The sequence below is a fragment of the Prionailurus bengalensis genome, chromosome D3 (genome assembly GCF_016509475.1).
Source record: "Prionailurus bengalensis isolate Pbe53 chromosome D3, Fcat_Pben_1.1_paternal_pri, whole genome shotgun sequence".
Lineage (NCBI taxonomy): Eukaryota > Metazoa > Chordata > Mammalia > Carnivora > Felidae > Prionailurus > Prionailurus bengalensis.
This window is the reverse complement of record NC_057356.1, coordinates 48,759,534-48,781,167: the sequence shown is the minus strand read 5'-3', so window position 1 is coordinate 48,781,167 and position 21,634 is coordinate 48,759,534. Positions and strand designations below refer to the sequence as shown.

General features: G+C 46.4%; 1 protein-coding gene across 6 annotated transcripts in view; it reads left to right on the top strand.

Annotated features, from left to right (window-relative positions):
- The window catches only part of KCTD1 (potassium channel tetramerization domain containing 1), a 188,474-nt gene extending 167,356 nt beyond the window's left edge, over nt 1-21,118 (top strand). For 5 of the 6 annotated variants that reach the window (XM_043558509.1, XM_043558507.1, XM_043558511.1 and 2 more), the window contains 2 exons: nt 15,505-15,810; nt 20,149-21,118. In XM_043558509.1, coding sequence (XP_043414444.1) covers nt 15,505-15,810; nt 20,149-20,307 — 465 coding nt within the window. In that variant the 3' untranslated portion in view covers nt 20,308-21,118. Of the gene's footprint in view, nt 1-15,504; nt 15,811-20,148 lie in introns of those variants that run through there. The other variant, XM_043558508.1, reaches the window with a different exon arrangement.
- Nucleotides 21,119-21,634: the final 516 nt, after the last annotated feature.

Below are 21,634 nucleotides of genomic sequence, written 5' to 3'. Positions count from 1 at the left end.
TTGATTTCAGCTCAGGTCTCACAGTTCATGAGTTCGAGTTCCAAATTTGACTCTGTGCTGACAGCTTGGGATTCTGTCTCTCCCTTTCTCTCTGCCCCTCCGTAGCTCACGCGAGCGTCCACCCTACCTCTCTCTGTCTCTGTCTCTGTCTCTCTCAAAAATAAATAAGCGTTTGAAAAAAAAGAATAGCCAAGTAAATTATTGCAGGTGATAATAATGGTAGTAATGGTGGGCTGTGGTGGGTGGGTCCTTCCAGACATCAGAACCTACTAGAGTAATTACAAAGTGTGATCCTGAAATTAAAAAGTAATTAAAAAGTGGGCTGAAATTGACAAAAAGATCAATGGAGAAGAACAGGTCTGGAAACAGATGTGTGTATAAAGGAGTCTGATGTATTCCGAAGGTGGTATTTCGATCAGTGGGAAAACAAAGGAATAATCAGTAACTGGCCCTGAGGTAGTTGTCACAGAGACATTTGATAAAAAGGTAAAGTCAAAGCCCTGTCTCATAAGTTCACAAAAGTTCCAGAAATAAAAATTATAATATCAGAAGAAAAACATAAACGAATTTCTGAAAATATACTTTTGAGGCAGAGAGGGCCTACCTAAGAAGACTGAGTACCCACAATGTAGCCTTAAAAATTTTTTGTTTTGAATTAAAAACACCATATACAAATAAAAGACAAGCGTTCGACTACCGGAAATATTTGCCATAAAAGATTAATATCATTAATAAGAGTTCCTAAAATCTATAAGAAACATACAAACAGCCCAATGGAAAAACATTTTTACATATAAACAAAATATCCCAAAGGGGAAAAAAAAATAGAAATTGCCAATAAACAGTTGCAAAGAAAAGGTATTTAATCTCTGTCGTATCAAAGGAACAAAAATTCAGATACCCCTTTTTATCCGTCAGAATGGCAAAATGGAAATATACACTGTGGTTGGGAATAAACACTTTTGGAGGGCAATTCAGCAGTTTTTAAAATTTCAATCACACATACTCTTGATCTAGCAATTCCAAATCTATTTGTTTATTTTCTAGAAATAGTCACACAAATATGCAAAATTACATGTACATAGAATGTTTATTTGTAGTCATGTTTGTAATAGCAGAAACTCAACACAGCTAAAAAAATGTTCGGCAATGGCAGATGCTTACACAAATAGCTCTATTATCTGATGTGGGGGGGAGAAAATCACCAGGATTTTATCATTCAGTGAAAATACTAAGTTGCATAATATGAATAGCCTTACTCGTTATTTATGCAAAACATTATGTGTATATGTGTATAAATACACAGAAAAAAGATTTAGAAGATTAGATCCTAAATTGAGAGGGGTTCAGGGGGCCTTTCGTCCATCCTCTCCTTCAGGGTTTTGAACAGTGGGACACCTGCCAAGTATACATTGAGTGAGAAAATGAGAGAGAAAGAGTACGAATATCAACCAGCGTGTGCAGTTCCCAGCAGCCCTGGAATAAGCCGAGGACGAGCATGTCCCTGTGGCAACAGCAGTGTCCAGGGGCCTCCGATAGACTGTGCCTCTGACCACACTGAACGTGATTCAGGATTTAAAGACATAGGAAGTTGGTTTCTGCAACATGGATCCTTATGAAAGTAAGCTACTTTGTCAGTGATGATCTCTTCCAATGCAGGAAGGAAAACATATTGAGAGTCTGTTTCTCATATGGCACCTTCCTAGAGGGTTTTCAAGGGTAATTTTCAATGTGTCAGTTTTTCTTCCTGTGCCAGCTTTCGAACCTCTTTCCTGTCTTCCCCGCACACCACCTCATTCGCTGGCAAGCATCTTACACGGAGGCCAAAGTGAAGTCTCCTGCCCGCAGCCCTCAGTGTAAACCCAGGGACGCCTCTGCTCGGAGAGCAGAGAGAGCTGGCCGGCTTTAGGCAGCCGGCCCCACACCAGCTGCAGGCGGAACAGAGAGCTAGGACGAGTGTCAGGTCTGCTTCTAGAAAGCAGGCACTGGCCCCGTGCAGAGACAGGAGGTAGAGTTGAGTTCTGCGCCAGACGCAGGGAGTGAGGGGAGTCAGGAGAAGGAGGGAGAAAAGTCAGCTGAACATGGGCACAGACTTCAGCAGTGGCCACAGCTGGTAACCAGACATGGCACCTCGGACGTCAGGTGTTCACCAACAAGCATCTTGGAGAGCAAGTAAGTGAGTAGAGGGAGAAGGACTGAAAGTGTGATACGGCAGCAGTGGGCAGCGGTTTCTTACTCATGTTTTCCTAGAAGGAATGCAGTGGACTCGGGGAAGGGAAATACCCCTTTAGTTCTGTTTTCAGAGGATTGCGTTTCCAGATGCCCACTCAGAAATCTACCTGGATAGTTCTTTGGGTCCTTACACTGCCCAGTCATAAGATGGCCATCCCCGCCTCCACCTCCCCCCCCCCCCCGCCGTTCCCCTCCCCCTACCGTGGAACCTGCTCCCTTGTTTTGTGTCCCATCTCCATAAAAAAAAAAAAAAAAAAAATCAGAATCCGGGGCACCTGATGGCTTAGCACCATGTTGGTTAAGCATCTGACTTTGGCTCGGATCATGATCTCACAGCTCGTGAGTTTGAGCCCAACATTGGGCTCTGTGCTGACAGCCTGGAGCCTGCTTCAGATTCTGTGTTTCCCTCTCTTTCTGCCCCTTCCCCATTCACACTCTGTGTCTCTCTCTCTCTCTCAAAAAAAAAGTAAAACACTAAAAAAGCACGTCAGAATCTATCTGCCTGCTCTAGGCAGGAAGCTGGGAGTCATTCTGTACTTTTTCCTCTTCTTCACTGCCCACACACGATCCATCAGTGAGCCGGTCCGTAGTACCTTCCAGATAGTTCTCCAATCAGTTCACCCCTCTCATCCCACCTCCCTATCCAAGGCTCAGCTTTCTGGATGACTGGGAGTGCCTTCATAATTGGTTTCCCTCTCCCACCATTTCCCCCTCTTCTCCACTCTCCATGTTGAAACCCAGAGACGTTTTTTCTCATTAGACTTTTTTTTTTTATGTTTATTTATTTTTGAGAGAGAGTGTGCATGCATGCAAGCTGGGAAGGGGCAGAGAGAGAGGGAGAGGGAAAATCCTATGCAGTGTCAGGACCTTTTATTTTGACATCACTGTAGACTCTCATGCAGTTATAAGAAATAATAGAGAGGTCCTTGGTTACCCAGGTCCCCCCGAGAGTGACATCTTGGAAAATGGTAGCATAGCAGCACAACTGGGATGTTGACATTGATACAGTCAAGGCACGTGATATTTACATCATGGCAACCATCCCTCTTGGTGCCCTTTTATAGCCATACCCTCTCCCTCTCCCCGTCCTCCACCGTCTCCAGCCCCATCCCTCACCGAGGGATACTTTTGGGGGGAAATGGTGTATCATATAAGCTCCCGCTTACAGCTGTGCAGAGGTTTCCCGTTCGTTGTTCACGCAGCAAAGCAGCGTATCCTTGTCAGAGCCACGAGGCCCAGAAGGCCCTGGCCCCTGCTCCCCTCGACTCTTGCCCTACAGGACTTCTCTTAGTTCTGCAAACATACCATCTTCTTGTTCCCTTCAAAGAGACCCTTCTGCCTGCCTAATGCTCTTCTCCTGGCCTTTGTCACTTAGGGCTCATTGTTTTCATCACTGAGCCATCCGTGCCTAATCCAGCCGAGGTTCGCCTACGCCCTGTGATTCTCTGTGGTCACACACAGTACATTTGCAATCATTCATCTCCATTGTTGAGCGCTGTGTACCCAACTGTAAGTCACACATGCTTTTGGCTGCAGATGTGGGAATACCCAATCAGCAGTGCCTTAAGAACTCATGGAGATTAGTTTTGTTCTCACATAAGAAGTCAGAGGTCCATGGTTACGGACGGTGGTATCTGCTCTGTGGTGTCATCGAGGACCAGAACTGTCTTTTTGTTTTGCCGTCCTCAGTGTTGATGTTTCGGCCTCACGCTTGTCACCTCAAGGCCGTAAGTTGCCTGCCCCAGCTCCAGGCATCACCTCCTCATTCACGGCAGGAAAATGGGGCAAGAGACTCTTTACCTCAGAAGATTGTGTCCTTGTCAGAAGATTCCTCAGTAGACTTTCCCTTTATAGGTCATTGGCTAGAACTGAGCCTCCCCGAGATGTAAAGGAGGCTAAGAAAGTAATTTTTTTCTCTTCTAGCCTCTACAGTGAGAGAGAAGTGAGCAAGGGATAGGGGCCGGGAATAGTTGTTGGCAAAGCTGGCCAGCAGTGGCTGTCGCTCTGGTGCAGCTTTGGCACATACTAAGCATGTAAATATTTGTGGTGTGAGTGAGTGAGTGCGTGGATGGATCAATAAATGAATGAAGTTGAGTCTCATGTTCAAACCAGATTCTGGTTCATACCTCATCATATACTTTTATTATATTCGAACTCTGGATGTTTTATGTATGTATCAGGACTCTACTTTGTAAAAGACTCTCACAGGCAGGGACATTTTTATGTTTTTCTAAAGGACGTTGTGTGCTGGGCGCATAGAATTAGTATTAATTAACTTAAATACAACAGAAAAGGGTCTAAACAGTCACAGGAGACCAGAAGCTAAGTGTAAGTAGGCAATATACTATTTAATTTATAGGACTAAATGGGAGGTATAAAACGTGTATAATGTCATCATCCTGAGCAACTTATGAGGGTAAAATATTAATTTGTAATCCCATGTTGAAAAGAGATGCAGACTCCAGGAGTACAAAACAACTGATGGGGAATTACGTTTAGAACATGATAACAGCCACTTGTTTTTAGTTGGACGATGTTCCAGAAATGGAGCTCGGTATTGAACACATTTAAACGTGGCAGGTGTTGTTTTCTTTTTCAAGAGCATTCAAGTTAGACGCTGAGAGACAGACTTCCTCATGGGAGTTAAGCTGTGGCCGGTCCCTGAGGTCAGTCCTGAGGGGGGCTAGGTTGGGACGGCTGCTTCTCCGCACCTTGCAAGCTCCCTCAGGATTCCGGGGCCCTGAAAGGCGTGCTGTTCATCAATTCTAAGTGCAAAACACACCCTTTAATTGGCTAAGGCTTTAGCTGTGGCCCACACTTGGGGGAAAAGACAAAAAGTTTGGCAGATGAAGCGCACGTCTCGCAGGGCCCTGAAATGTTTTCCACAGAGCCTCTGGGCGACAGGCTGTAAATTACAGGGTGTTCTGGAACCTGGAGGAGCAGCAGGAGGAGAGGGGAAGCTGAGGTGGCCATTTGCTCCTGTGGCGGACGAAAAAACCGCAGCAGTTCACGGGAGTCACAAACGCAGACGCACACGCAGATGAGCTCTCAGTCTGTCCGTCCCTGAATCACACAGTAGGTGCTTTCCTCCTCATCGGAGTCTATCTCCTGATCTTGGAGAAGGAGCACAGCGTGAGGAGAGACGGTCCGGACTGGGTTTGCCGGGAGAAGTGTTCCTTGACTTCCTGCTTCCCTCTCCAGCTGTTTGCTGCTGGGTTGAGTGAATGCATGAAACGTTGACATCACGGCATCCTGCACCCCTTAAAACCCCATTCTGCAAATACGCTGTATGAGCTAGATACCCGCTTAACAATTTAGATAATTTCATATTTCAGAACATCACTTAAGTGGCAGCTGCTTGTGCCCTGCTTCCACTGAAAGCCACTGGAATCTGTTCTCTTAAATAAGTGACTATAGAGCTTCTCTGCCCTGTTTTGTTACAGAGATGACTGTCCTTCTTCCCTTCACTACCCCCCCCCCATCATACTGACTGATTCATCGTTGCTTCATCTTCTGCTTATGTACATGTGTTGTACAGGGCGTGCACACACAGTTGTATTTCCTGGAACACCATGAGTCCAGATCTTTGGTTCCCTTTTTGATTGGGAACCACAAAATTGCCTCTCTCTAGCCTTTTATTTTGAACATCTTTGGTAAGGGTCCCTCATGTTGCTGACATCTTTTGTGGTCGCTGATGAATGCCCACCCTTCCTAGGTAAAGAAAAACTTGCTATCAGACAGCCCACAACTTACCTATCCCTGGCTTAAGTTTAAAAATGTATTAGTTACTTGTAATAACCTTTTCAGATTATAGAAAAAGTATATGTACATTGTAGAAGATTTGAAATTGTAGACAGGCAAAAAAACTTTAAACCCCGTATTCCCAACTCTTGGAGACTACCAGCGTCAAAACCTTAGTGCATGGCCTTCTGGATCTTTTTCTATCCTTATTTCAGACAACAATCTCTACCTTCCTATTTCAATAAAATCTCATTTCCTCTAATACTGGAACCATATTCAGATTTCCCAGGTTGACCCCAAAATGTCCTTTATAAGTGTTTTTCCCAGGCGGTATCTGATCTAAGAGCACATGTTGGATCCACTATGTCCCTTCCCTTTATTACCTAGCCTAGTCCATCGCTTTTTATATGATGCTAACTCACTGAAGAAACAGGGTCAGGTGCCCCACAGAATGCCCCCCCCCCCCCGTCTGGATTTGTCTGGCTGCCTCGTCATGCGTACTTTAGTTCTTTACTCTAGCCTCTAATTTCCTGTAAACTGCAAGTTTCATCTGAAGGCCTGATAGTCTAAGCTAAACATTTCAGTGAGGATACATCTCTGGTGATGCTGTGCACTTCACATTACATTATGTTAGCAAACGTAGGTGTCTGAATGCTGGCCCACTCGTTAATGATGCCAGGACTGACCATCGATCAGAGTGAGTTTTGTCTTCCTTAGGTTGCAACAAAAATGATCTCGGTCAAGCTGAGTTTCTCACCTTGCACTATTAGCATTTTGAGCCACCTAATTTTCTGTGGTAGGGCTGTCTTTTTTTTTTTTTCTTTAATATACATCTGAATTAGCATATAGTGCAACAATGATTTCAAGAGTAGATTCCTTACTGCCCCTTATCCATTTAGCCCATCCCCCCTCCCACAACCCCTCCAGTAACCCTCTGTTTGTTCTCCATATTTAAGAGTCTCTTCTGTTTTGTCCCCCTCCCTGTTTTTATATTATTTTTGCCTCCCTTCCCTTGTGTTCATCTGTTCTGTGTCTTAAAGTCCTCATGTGAGTGAAGTCATATGATATTTGTCTTTCTCTGACTAATTTTGCTTAGCATAATATCCTCTAGTTCCATCCACGTAGTTGCAAATGGCAAGATTTCATTCTTTTTGATTGCCGAGTAATACTCCAGCGTGTGTGTGTGTGTGTGTGTGTGTGTGTGTGTGTGTCTTTACACCATGTCTTCTTTATCCATTCATCTGTTGATGGACATTTGGGCTCTTTCCATACTTTGGCTATTGTGGATAGTGCTGCTATAAACATTGGGGTGCATGTGTCCCTTTGAAACAGCACACCTGTATGGTAGGGCTGTCTTTTGAGCAGTATCCCTGGCTTCCACCCAGTATATGCCAGTAATACCCACCTCCTTCCCAGTTATGACAACCCAGAATGTCTCCAGACATTGGCAAATGTCCTCTAGGGTCAAAATCAGCCCCAGGTGAGAACCAGAAAGAATGAGAGGAAGGAAGTTTTTATGTGAAGGATACTGGCTTACCTCATAGAATTAGCAGGAGCATTCTCTCAGGGCTGGAACTTGCAGGGCAGCTCTGAGGACCTCAGTCATGAGAGTTTGTGGGCTTCTAGAGTGATGCCCATGGCTCTGCTGCAATACTGCCCAGGGTTTCTTTCCCCTTCCTTGGTTCTACAGAGACCATCTGACTGGCTCAGGTGGCTCCGATGCTTATGCTTTAGCCAATCAGCTGTGGTAACCCAGACACGCGTTCTAGTCACCCACTCCTGAGAGTCGGACATTCTCGAAGAAGGCACTCTCAAAGAGTGGTGAGCTGGGTAGACCCCCAAGAAGTCTCTTCTTCAGTACTTAAGAGAGTGCCCACTTAGGATGGCTGCCCCAGCCCCTAGTCTCAGCTGTTGCCTCCCAGTATTTATGTCCCTGGTACAGAAACTGTTACTCCTGGCACCCCTGCCCAGGGCCACTTCTGTCCCTCTCCCGAGGACACTCCCTCAGAAGCAGGGCCAGCTGCAGCGACCGAGGAGGAGGAGGAGTGGGAGGCAGGCAGAACCGCCAGCCCGCAGCCCTGGCACCATCTTGGATCGAATCTCTAGCCCCTGCCCTCACCCCGCCCTACACATGAGCCCTAACTCCTGCAGTTAGTATGCAGCTGACTCGCCAAGCCAGGGTGTGGCTGCAGAATGCAGATGGGTCTGCCTCTGCTCTGCCTCAAGCACCCCGTCTTGATCAGCTGTGTATACGTGGCCTTTCTCCGGGAGACCCGGAGGTGGTGGGGGATGAGACAGTGGCCGGGTACAGAAGGGACTCTCGCCGCCACTTCTGTGTCCTTTAATGGCCATCAGGATAAATCTCAGGCTGGGTGTCCTCCACCACCTTCCCCCTACCCCGGCTTGTGAGAAAAACGAGAGTAGTCAGGAGAAACTGGAAGCTGGTGCTGCTGGCCAGAAGTATCAGTTGGTAGCAGGGGAAAAGGAGCAAGGGAGCCAGTCTTTCTAGGTTTTGAAGAAAAGAAAGGGGGTTGAGGGGTGGGAGGAGTGAACAGGTGGACACATGTCATTGCATGTCACATTGTCCAAACCCATGGAATGTATAAGGGCAAACGTGAACCCTAGTATAAACTGTGGACTTTGGGTGATGTAGGTCCATCAGTTGTAACAGATGCACCACTCAGGTGGGAGATGTTGAAAATGGCAGAGGCTGTGCATGTGTGGGGACAGGGGTATAGGGGGAAACCTCTGTACTTTCCCCTCAGTTTTAACTGTGAACCTAAAACTGCTGTAAAAATAGTAAGTCCTTTTAAAGGAAAAAAAAAGGAAAAAAGTATTGCAGAACTAGGGGAATAAAGAATTTTAGACACCCCAAACCTGAAATACTGAAAAAATTATGGTGGCCCACCTCCCACCTAAAAAGAAGAGAAGGAAGGAAGGAAGGAAGGAAGGAAGGAAGGAAGGAAGAAAGAAGAGGAAGGGAGGGAGGGGGAGAGAAAGAGGAGGGAGGGAGAGAGAGAGAAGAGAAAGAAAGGAATGAGGGAAATAAGGAAGGAGGGAGGGAGAAAGAAAAAAGAAAAAGAAAGAAAGAAAGAAAGAGAGAAAGAAAAGGGAGGGAGAGAGAGAAAGAAAGAGGAGGGAGGGAAGGAATGAAGGGAGGGAGGGAGGGAGAGAGGGAGAGAGAGGAGAAAGAAAGGAAGGAAAGAAAAAAAATCTTTGAAACTAAAGGAAATTAAGTCCCGCAAAGATTTTTTTTATTTTCCTTATGACTACTACCTGGATGCTATTTTTGAAATGTAAACTATAAAATCCTTCATTTCCTCTCATCTTCTTGGTGTCCCTGCTTTGTGGGTCCCCTGATATTTACATGCCCTGCCTTCTAGGGAGCCAAGTGCGTCCTGGGAGGCCCCAGGGCAGTGAAGAGGAGCTCCCGGGACGAACTGGACGCATTCCCCAGAACCCACAGTGCCTAGCATGGCATCCGGCACGTTTAACAGATTTTAAAATGAATAAGTGACTGATTTACCTTTGGAGTTTAAGGATGTGGCAACTGCTGTGTAAAATTTCAAGGCCATTAGAGTTAAATGAATTTCTGAACTGTTTGGTGGAATCAGTAAGTGTGTGTGGCAAGCTGAATAATGGTCCCCAAGGGGGTCCACATCCTAATCCCCAGAATATATTACCTTACACGGCAAAAGAGACTTTGCAGCTGTGATTAAGTTAAGGGTCTTGAAATGGGGAGAATATCTTGGATAATCCAGGTGGGCAGAGTGGAATCACAAAGGTCCTTATAACTGAAAGAGGGAGTGGGGAGGGTCAAAGTCAGAGAAGATGTGATGAAGGAAGGAATGTGATTGTTGGCCAGGAGCCAAGGAATGCAGGCAGCCCTAGGAGCTGGAAAGGGCAAGGGAACGCATTGTCCCCTGGAGCCTTTTGAAGGAAGGCAGCCCCACCGGCTAGCTAGCCCTGCCTAAGACCCATTCCAGATTTCTGACCTCCACAACTGTATGAGAGTGAATCTGTATTGTTTTCAACCACCAAATCTGTGGTAAGTTCTTACAGCAGCAATTGGAAACTAATACACGGTGTAAATGACTTTCCTCCCCCTAGGGAGAATGTTTTCTGAATTCCAAATATTTAATCAAGAAGTAAGCTTTTGAGACACGGGTCCATTTGCATTTTGAAGTCCACCCATACCTATGTACCGTGTACCTATCTCCAAGGTCCTAGAAAAGCTCAATTTATTCGTTGTAAAATGGGATCTTGATCTTTCCGTGCCTCGAAAAACTATCGTAAATCTCAAAAAATTTTTTATTTTAAAAATATGTATTCTAAGATTTTAAAATTCTTTAAATGTGATAATAGGTCTGTGAATAATCTATTTCCCTCTACCTGAATGTGAGGCTACACAAGAAATATGGATGATACTTTCCTAATTAGGGAAGATAAAATTGGCATAGAAGCAGGGCAGACGAGTGACAGCATCTAGTACATTCTGCAGTTGCTTTGCTGAAAAGCAAATGTAGTTTTGGGTTCCATTTTCTTCAAAAGGAAATCTGGGGCCACACCTGCTGCTGCCCCATAAACTCCTGCCCGTTTCCACCTCATACCTTAGGGATAAGAGACAGCGTTGTCTAGAGGAACAACCAAAGAAAAGAACAGTGGGTGTTGCCAGATAGGAACCAAGGTAAAGGAAAGAAGATTTCAAAAGATTCAGAGAGCAGAAGGAAATGAACACAAGGTCAGGGGGTCTAAAGAGAAACTTGGTAGACTCTAAAAAGTACGGGATTTAGACAGTAGAATTAAATGATCCCGATTGAGGAAGGAAAGGAGGATGAGGTTCCTAAGAAAAGCAGCTGTGGGTATGAGTCGGCTCCACGGGGCGATCTCCGACGAGCTGAGACTGGAAACGTGTGTTAGGAAGTAGAGAAAGACGACTATAAAGGAGCCCGCCAAGAAAGCGAATGGCCAGTGTGAGCTTAACCGTGCAGAAAATGATAACAAAAACAAGAAGGGCCTTTTTAGTTCTTGAGCTGGCAGACGCTTGGAGGCAAGTCAGCGTGGGGGGCCGATGGCCAAGGGGAGCCCAGCGCTCGGCTGTTCTCCAGCGTCCGCTGCCCCGGTGCAGACGGCGCTCCACCCCAGAGACCGGAAGGAACGGCACAGTAAAGGGAGAGATGAAGCCAGATGGTCAAGAGAGAGTAAAAGAACACCTGGTGGCCTGAAAGGAGTTCAAGACCGGGCCCCGTGAGATACATCCCAGGGGATGAAGACTCAGGGGACCCCTTTAAACTTTGCTTCAGTAACCACTGGCAGAATCCTTGAGAAATCACTGAGCAGGGCCAAAAGTCTAATAACGGCCAGTGTTTCCCTCATTGTTCAGGAGCAGAGAACAAGGAACACGAGCAGCATCGTATAGGGAGGCACTCTGTCAGGCCATGGCCAGACCTCAGAGTGGATTACCCATGTGGCTCGTGAACTCAGGGGGGAAAGAAGGTGAAGATTCAGAGTCAGCATTGGAGGATCTGTAACCCCAAGTCCTGTTAGCCCCATTACCTTCAGGTTATGGTAGACAAACTGGTGGGTCAGGACATTGTCATGGATATAGACTCGGATATCAGGGCTGGAAGCAACTTCGAAGGAATTGATTCCTCTCATTTTATAGATAAGGAGACTGGAGCCCAAAATAGTTAAGGAGAATCTCTGGGCAGTACAGAGACTTGGGCCCTCCCACATGTCCAGCCTTCCCCTTGGAGTCCCACCCAAACACATGGCATTTCAACAAGACACCCAGCAAATGCCACAGTTATGGGCTGACTGATCTCCGAATTCTAGGTTTTATAACTATTTGAACAGCCAGAATCCAGAGTCTTCGTTTACTACCTGAGCATCAACCTGAACCAAGGTCTGCATGTAGCCGTGTCGTCATTACTCCATCTAGAAACACAGCACCTGGCTCAAAATGATAAGAGAGAGAGAGAGAGAGAGAGAGAGCAGAACATTGGATGAAAGAATCCACATTTTCTTAGTATGTTGGGACAAATTCCAACAATTTGAAGAGGGATACATAATGGAGGGTTTAAAATTTTTCACAAATGCTGAAAGAGAAGGGCCTAGCTCAGTAGCAGCTCTTAGGAAAAGGTATGGGGATGCCACAGTAAGCAAACTATAAACTAATAGGGTAACAGGACAGCCAAGAAAGTTAATACAGGCTGATGCCATGTGGTAGGCAGAATGATGCCCCTCTCCGAAGATGTGCACATCATAATTCCTGGAATCCAGGAATATATCACTTAACATGGCAGAAGGGACTTTGCAGATGTGATTCATTAAGTTAAGGGTCTTGAGATTGGGAGATTATTGTGGATAATCCAGGTGGGCCCAGTGCACTCACAAGGGTCCAAGTGAAAGAAGGAGGCAGGAGGGTCACAGAGAAGATGTGACAATAGCGGAGGTCAGAGTGATGTGAGACCAGAGGCCAAGGAATGTGGGCTGCCTCTGCAAGCTGAAAAAGGCAAGGATACGAATTCTCCTCTAGAGTGTCCAGACCCCTTTAAACCTCTTACCTTAATGACCCATTTTAGACCTCTGACTTCCAGAACTATAAGAGAATAAATTTCTGTGGTTTTAAGCCACTAAATGTGTGGTGATTGTTACAGCAGCCATAGGAAATGAATGCAGGCTGCTTTAATAGTGGTTAGAATGTCCGGCCAAGCGAAGGTTTCACAGTGTGCTCATCAGATCGCATCTGAAATGTTAGGTCCAGTTTGGGTTTGGGTTTTCAGAAGTATGTTGACAAAGTCAAGCACACATCAGATATTGAAGGACCTCTAAGTCATAACGAATGAAAAAGAGCTGAAAAGATGGGGTATTTTCAGCCTGAATAATACTAAAACGTAACAGTTGTGTTCAGATGTTTGAAGGTTTAACAGGTCAAAGAAAGTTTAGGATCATATAACCCCAGATGGCAGTCTGAACAAGTAAGTTGGAACTACAGGGAAATTAAGGTCCTTCTGACTGAAAAACTTAAAACCATCAGAGCGGCCAACAAAGTCAGTGCTGTGCCTTGTTAGATAGTAAGCTTCCCATCACTGGAAGCATTTAATCAAAGGCTAATGGTCACTATTCAGCAGTGTTTGAAAGGATTCCTCCAGAGGGTCAAAGTTGGTCATTAAGACTGCTTTAAGGGGCGCCTGGGTGGCGCAGTCGGTTAAGCGTCCGACTTCAGCCAGGTCACGATCTCGCGGTCCGCGAGTTCGAGCCCCGCGTCAGGCTCTGGGCTGATGGCTCGGAGCCTGCAGCCTGTTTCCGATTCTGTGTCTCCCTCTCTCTCTGCCCCTCCCCCGTTCATGCTCTGTCTCTCTCTGTCCCAAAAATAAATAAAAAAAAAAAAGTTGAAAAAAAAGACTGCTTTAAGCAGTCTCAGACTTGAAGACTTGACACATTTTCACTGGAGTCCAGATTCTTTCCTGTGTTATCATTTTTTTTAATGTTTATTTTTGAGAGAGAGAGAGAGACAGAGCGTGAGCAGGGGAGGGGCAGAGAGAGACGGAGACACAGAATCCGAAGCAGGATCCAGGCTCTGAGCCATCAGCACAGAGCCCGATGCGGAGCTCGAACTCACAAACCACGAGATGATGACCTGAGCCGAAGTCAGACACTTAGCCAACTGAGCCACCCAGGCACACCTTGTGCTAAAATTTTTAATTCTCATAGGAAAATAAAAAGTTAGTAGCAGAAGTTTTCATTTCTACTGCTTGTCGACTGTCAGTGCTGTTTTTAAATCTCCTTGAGGGCCGTCATCTGGATAAGTAAGTAAAAGATTGAGGTCAGCATCTCATGGTTGATGTACTTCAGTGGGGGTCCCAGGTATCCAGGAGGAACTGGCCATCTCCCCACTCCCGCCCTCAGGCTGTGTGAGGGGGCCTCACTTCTGTCCTTTCCTAAGCGTGGCCACACCTCAGCTTTATTCTCCTCTCGTCAAACCAAACAGAACCTCCTGTGGGTCAGGTGCCAGGATGTGCAAGGAAGATGATGAGGGCAGTGGGCTCCTCTCCAGCAGGGAACCGGGACTCCTGCAATAACAGCATTGCCGGGAGAAGACAGAGCACCGAAGCGGTCCGTTCTGCTGAGGGGCATCTGGGGCAGCGTCTTCACCTGGCCCAGGTGTCCCGCCACAGAAAGCGGAAGACCCGGCTGGAGGCCCGCTGGGACTTTCTCACCTCTCCATGCTTTTTTCTCTGGAAGCCCTGCATGATGCTACTGCCGCTGCTGCCTTTGCTGCTTAATTTGCAACAAAAAGAGCAGAGTGCCAAATAGAACCCGTTTTCCTGTGGTCATCCTCTCCATGCGCCATCCCATCCAGATGGCCGAGGCCTCGGGCCGCGCTCGGGCCCCGGGCTCTCAGGGCGGCTCTGCCGTGGGCACCAGGCACCGCCTGCCAGCTCCAGCCCGAGGAGGGATGGCAGACACGCCTGTGTCAGCTCATTAAAACGTTCTCAGTCAACGTGTCCAGACAAGTGTCCCACTTGCCTCACACCCGGAGATGATTGTGGTCATAGCTACGCGTAGACCGTATTGACCTGCTTGATAACATCATTCCTGCGTTGCTGCCTCCCTTTTCCTCCTTTCCCTCCCTTTTCCTGCGTTGCTGCCTCCCAAGGCCTCCCATTCAGTGACGCGTGTGTGTGTTAATACCTGCTTGCCAGATTTCTGTTCTAATTCAGTAGATTTTGTTTTAAGGCAAGAGTCAAAGAGTGGGTGGCTGTGGTTTCAGAAAGGGACAGGTTTCCTTTCGTACACATCTGTCTGGCAGGGATCGTGGACTGATGTCTGCCTCTGTCCCTTGAGCATGGCAGCGTCGAGGGCGGTGCCTCCGCCTCTCCCAGACCATCCCAGATCAGCACCCACGCTTAGGTCAAAGCCGCGCCCGGCGTGTGCCCTGCAGGCGCCCACCTGCCACTGTCTCCGGCCGCCCTCCCGCCTCGTGCTGCCCCCTGCCTCCCACGAATTCTGAGCTGCCAGCGAAGGTGACGGGGCGCGTGGGCTTCCCGTGAATAGTGCGCCTGTGCCTCCCTCACTGCCACCTACATGTGGCTCCTTCTGGAGGACGTAAAGTGGATTGTCACCGCACGAATTTTAAATGCCCAGAGGCCCTCCTTACTGAAAGAGAAAAGTCGTGGCTTCAGCCTTTCTCACCTCCGTATTCTCATCTGCACAGTGGGAATAATAATGGTTCCAAATCCACAGGGCTGTTGGGGGGGAGGGGGAGACTACAGGGTTTAATTTATGGGGAGCATTTAGAAGAGGGCCTGCCTGGCCCTTAAATACTCTTATCTCTTTTTATCATCGCTGAATGCATTAATGAAGGAATGAATGAATGCACGTGGAGTTGTGAGTGAAAAATTCACACGCAGATTTGATTATCAAAGTAACAGAGGTGGAAAAAAATCACCTCTTACCTGTGGACATCTTCAGCGCTTCGTGTTTGTATTTTGCGCTATGAAACGCCTTTTTTGTTTGTTTTGCCAGGACTACACTTTGTTATATGAAGAGGCAAAATATTTTCAGCTTCAGCCCATGTTGTTGGAGATGGAAAGATGGAAGCAGGACAGAGAAACTGGTCGCTTTTCAAGGCCCTGCGAGTGCCTAGTGGTGCGTGTCGCCCCAGACCTGGGAGAAAGGATCACGCTCAGCGGTGACAAATCCTTGATAGAAGAAGTGTTTCCAGAGATCGGCGATGTGATGTGTAACTCTGTCAACGCAGGCTGGAATCATGACTCGACACACGTCATTAGGTTTCCACTGAATGGCTACTGTCACCTCAACTCGGTCCAGGTACAGCCTTGTCGTATACCGTGTGGAATCGAATGTCGCTCTTAATGCTGTTACTTAACCTTGCCTTCACACAGTGCCTTCCGTCCAGAGAGCTGGGAAACTCTCATGTGGCATCACTTCTGGGTAGGTAGGCCTGTTCACCCTCTGGGCACTCAATCATTGCACAGGTATTTGTTGAACATACACTACAAGCAGGTGCCCATGTGTGCACTGGAACGCTAGGAGACGAAGAAATAGACAATAGCTGTATTTTCAGGGAACTTCCATTCTGGGAAAGACCAGGGAGCCAAACAGTAACCAACAGAAATGGTGGTCAGGTAGTGAGAAGAGAGAGTAGCTGGGATGGGGCGTCCCAGGCAGAGGGCCCAGCAAGTTGTGAAGATCCCGAGGTAGGAGTCGGCATGGTGTGAGGAGGGGTATCAAGGAGAGCCCGCGCAGCTTGAAGAAAGTGAGAGACAGGAGTCCTGAGACCCGAGACCAGCAGGTGGCTGGGAACAGATCACAGATTGCCTCCTGGGCGGCAGGAAGCACCCTGAGATTTTTTGTTTGTTTTGTTTCTTTTGGTTTTCATTCATTTGCTTGTGTGAGTAAAAGCCATTTGAGGATTTTGAGCAAAAGCGTGGCATGATGTAACTCAGCTCCGAACATGAATCCTCTGGCAGCAGAGGGAAGCAAAGGGAGAACAGCGGAAGCAAAGGGACCAGTTAGCAACAGTTGAGAAGCATCCGATTCTGAATGTCAGGAACGTAGTAGAGCTAACAAGGTTTCTGACAGTGGCTGTGGGTTCTAAGACAGAAGCCAAGGATGACTACGATTTTTGACCCAGGAACTGGATGGATGGGATTCCTGTTTTCTGAGATGGAGAAGTCTATGGGAGGAGACGGGTGGAATTCATAAGGTGGGTTTACACGTGAGGTGCTGAGTCCCTTAGACGCGGGTTGGTCTGCTCATCATCGTAACTAATGTGTGGCAGCCCCGCGCCAAGGGTTGTATGTGCCTTGTCTACTTGTAACAGTCTTCATGGGTCAGTGCTGTTAGCCCCCCTGTCTTGCTGATGAGAAAGCAGAGGCACATCTGGGTCTTAACTCCAGGTCTAGGTCACTCAAAACGATTTGAAGTCAATGGAGTAAGGGCTTGGGGTTTCTCCCACCCACCCCCTTTTTTTAAATTCATTTATTTGTGAGAGAGAGACAGAGTGTGAGCAGGGGAGGGGTAGAGAGAAAGGGAGACACAGAATCCGAAGCAGGCTCCAGGCTCTGAGCTGTCAGCACAGAGCCCGATGCAGGGCTCGAACTCACAAACCAGCAAGATCATGACCTGAGCCGAAGTTGGACGCCCAACCATCTGAGCCACCCAGGCACCCCCTCCCAACCTCTTTTTAATTGGAGTGGGCCTATGCCTTTATTGACCCAATAAAACCCCTCCCACAGCTAAAAGACTAGAAACACCCACTCTACCATTCTGCCTCTTGAAGATTGTTCCACAACTATTTATAATTTTTGTAAATGTTTATTTTATTTTTGAGAGAGAGAAAGTGAGGGAGGGGCGAGGGGGGGGGGAGACAGAGGATCCGAAGCAGGCTCTGCGTTAGATCTCATGAACCATGAGATGATGACCAAAGTCAGACACTCAACTGACCGAGCCACTCAGGCACCCCACTACTTACAATTTTTAAAATTTACGAACAGGTGTCCGAGAACAAAACAGCAGGAGATGCTGGCAGGAGCTGTGTCTTGGGAGGGCTAGAGAAAGGCACACGCTGGCAGGCAGTGTGGTGGCCGCTGGGTTGGATGGGGCCAGAGGTGCACCTGCAAGGCCTGGTGTTAATTGAAGCTCTGAAAGCCGTTTGCCTCCTACACACGCTCCCTGCCCCAGCCCCCCTCCAGATGGAGGGAGGAGGCAGTGCCCATCAGAGCCAGGACAGCATTGCTTCTCTAGGGCCCCATGTCTCACACAAAACCCCAGCCCACCACTCAGGCTGTGGGACAAATTCATATGCCTGACAAGTTTCCCAGTCATTCAAGTCTGATCAGATGTGGACATTTTCATCTGGATTAACATCATCAGTGACACAGCCATGACACGACCACGACGTAATCGATGACTCCAGCTTCCTGCTCCACCGACCAAGAAATAGGCACCGTCCTCTAGGCATTCACAGGTTTTGGGATAAGACACACAAGACCTGATACCTCCAGCCCAGCCCTGGAGTGATTTAATATTCCCAAGTGGTCACTAACTTTAAGGAATTTTGTTATTAACAAATTGATGTTTAAAAAGAAATGGCCAAGGAGCATAGCTGTTTGCATTACTTTGAAATAAGCTTTGAGCACATTCAAGGTACTGCTGGGTCATATGGAATAATTATCATATTAGATATATGATATCCCCCTAGGGAGGAAGCTTGGGGATTTCCACATTTAACAGTTTAGCAACCTTCCATCACTGCAAGACAAACAATATCAGAGTTAGGTTCTTTATTGCTCACAGCTTCTACCTTTTCAATTCCTCTCCCAGTGAAGGCAAAGAATCCTTTCTGGTGCAGTGGTTTGGCCAGGCAGACTGGGGTTTTTCTTGCTGAAAGGCTACATTCCTGCCTCTGCTGGAGAAGTCTTAGCTCTTGGGTCCTCACCTTTTTATTTAACTACCACCAAAGCACATCTTGACTTTGAACATAGGGATTGTTTTCTTCGTTCTGTCCCTTGCTGACTGGTGTGCATATGCATTGTGAATATATCTACAGAAATAAGAGCACTGTGGGTTAGAATGTTCATTTTGTTCTCATAAAGACTTGGGTTTTTTTTATTAAAAAAATTTTTTTTAATGTTTATTTGTTTTTGAGACAGAGACAGTGTGTGTGTGTATGAGCAGGGCAGGGGTAAAGAGAAAGGGAGACACAGAACTCAAAGCAGGCTCCAGGCTCTGCCCTGTCAGCACAGAGCCTGACATGGGGCTTGAACTCACGAACTGTGAGATCATGACCTGAGCTGAAGTCAGATGTTCAACCAACTGAGCCAACCAGGCGCCCCTTGGTTGTTTTTTTTTTTTTTTTAATTGGCCAGCATTAGAAGTTGTAGTTTTCTGAAAGTTTACTCTATTGTTTTCTAATCTCTAGTTAGCTCTTTTGCAAAATAGCAAATTATATTCCACATAAAAGTAGGCAACCAAAAAATAGTAATAATTTAAGAGGAAACAGTAAGGGTTTGCTTTATGTTGAGTACATTTTAAAAGTTAATAACATCCCACTTCATTTCCCCCCAAAATTTTAAACCAGAATTTTTTTAAAGTTATGATTGAGTCATCTTGCCTTTAGAGTGGTGTAGAAGTAATTTAATTATACCCAGAATCCCAGGGAACATTTGCAAGTCCAGTGTTTGTTGGATTCCTAAGGAAACAATGCTGTAGATCAACTTTCTGTATTTTTGCCTAAGAGCATAGGCATTGTCTCCTACATTTAAGACCATCGGACATGTCGGTGACCAACCCAGGGATCTTCCTGGCACTAGGTATTTGATTTCAAAACTGAAGAGCTTATGAGAAGTTACTATTATATGAGAAGTTTAGAATATCTTTATTTTGGATATGTTTTCTAACATCTAACCATTGCAATTACTCTTGCCTCCCTGAATGCACCCAAGGCAATAAATCTATTTCAAATGCCACAAACTCAAAAACTTCTAGATAAACCTCAGCTGTCTTCAGCAGTCCATTGGTTCTGCCATTGAAGTTACATCCGTCTTCCAAACTGAAATATATGAAGTTAGTACAGACAGACTTCAGCAGTGGTGGCGCTGAGAGTGAATGGGTTGAGAATGACTCACTGGCTGAGTAGATTCAGATCAGATCATTTGTCTGGCCATATCATTTATCATCTCATAGAAGATATTTTAGTGATGAGATTTGAAAGGTAAACCCTCTCTTTTTGCAGAGAAGGGAGTGTTGCATGTTACAAGAAACGTGGCATCTGAGGCCAAATGGAGCTGAGCTGGAAACCCACTTCCATCACTTATAGGCTGTGAGCCTCAGTTTTCCCGGGTATGAAATGGGCTGACCACCCATTAATAAGCAAGGTGGTTGTAACTATTCAATGAACCGGCACGTGAGCGGCAAGCACGTGAGCGGCAAGCGTATTTTGGGTGTTGGACACAACCGTTCCATCCCTCCTGCCCTTTAGTGCAGGGCCTTCCTCTGAAAGCAGAAACTCAGAGAGACTCAGGGGGTGGGTAAGAATGACCAGGGCCGCACAAGATCTCAAACTTCAGGACACCTCTTTGGGCTGTTCGTGTGGCCAGAGGACCTGTGTCCCCCTAACCAGATGCTTGTCTTGGCCCTGCGCAGGTCCTCGAGAGGTTGCAGCAGAGAGGATTTGAAATCGTGGCCTCCTGTGGAGGAGGAGTGGACTCGTCCCAGTTCAGCGAGTACGTCCTGCGGCGGGAACTGAGGCGGACGCCCCGCGGGCCCTCTGTCATCCGGATAAAGCAAGAGCCTCTGGACTAAACGGACAGATTTCTTATGCAGAAAGGAAAAAACAAAAACAAAAAACGTACACAACAAATAACGCAAACAAAAAAGGGACATTTATGTGCAGCTGGGACAACAAAACCAAGTCCTGGACCTAAAATTGAATAAACAGACACATTGATATCCAATAGAGACCACACCTGTATTCATATGGGAACAATTGGAATAGTGATATCCTCAAGGTGTAAAAAAATATATAAATATATATATATATGTCAAAAGGTAGGAAATGCAAAAAAAAAGGAAAAAAAAAAGTTTCAAAAAGGTGGTAGCTACAGTTGGTGCTGTGATGGCCGTGAAGTGTCCTGGGCCTCCCAAGGCCTCTGACCGATAAACAAGCCATGAGCAGTGAGGACGCATCTCCTTACGGTTTTCATTGCCAACAGCCATCCATTGTTTCCTTTTCCTTTGTCTTTCTTTTTCCTTTTTTTTTTTTTTTTTTAAAAAAAACAAAACAAAAAAAACACCTTGAATAGAGTTTATTTGCAGGATGGAGGTTTCCTGTCCTCTGTTTAGGCGGGACGGGCAGGACTTCAGAAAAACTCTTCATGAGCACACTGCATTCGAAAGACATTAGACATGAAATTTTAAATGTAGTTTGTACAGAAGTCACACTTCTTTGCCCGCCTCACAGATGTGAACATGACTTTGTTTTTAAACTGATCAGTTTTGCAAAGGGGCCAGAATTATTACTTGTTAGACTTGCTCCAGTTTGAGTCTGCTGCTTTCCTACAATTTTTCAAATTTTATAATGTATTAAATACAATAAACTCTGTTTAAAAAATAAGGTCTGTGTGAAACGCGCATGTCAGGATGAAGCTGTATTTGAATGAGATTTTTCTTTTTCTGAATTTTCTGTGTTGGACACCAGAAGACATCACCTGAGGCTGGTTTTGAGGTCAAAGCCACTGAAAGGTAAAGGATGTTATCGTGTGTTCAAAACAGTTCTGTTCCCACCCGGCAAGTGTTCTGACCTGTGCTTTGTTAGCAAGATGATCTTCCTTCTCGTGAAACTTTTCGTTTATAAATTTGAGGTATCCGTTGCTGCAGGGCAAACCACGCCGAAAGTTTGCAGCTTAAGGCAACATCTTATTCTCTGTCACGATTCTGCGGTTCTCTTGAGCAGCCTACCCTTTGCTGGCCCGCTTCTGCGGCAGGGGGTGACGAGGGTGTCACGGGGCAAGATTGTCTGTCCTACGTGGCTTTCCCATGAGTTGCCAGTCCATACTGGCTCAGGACCTCCGTGCCATGTGCTTGACCCCGTCCCAGCATGGGAGCTGGGGTCTAAGAGGGAGGGTCCCCT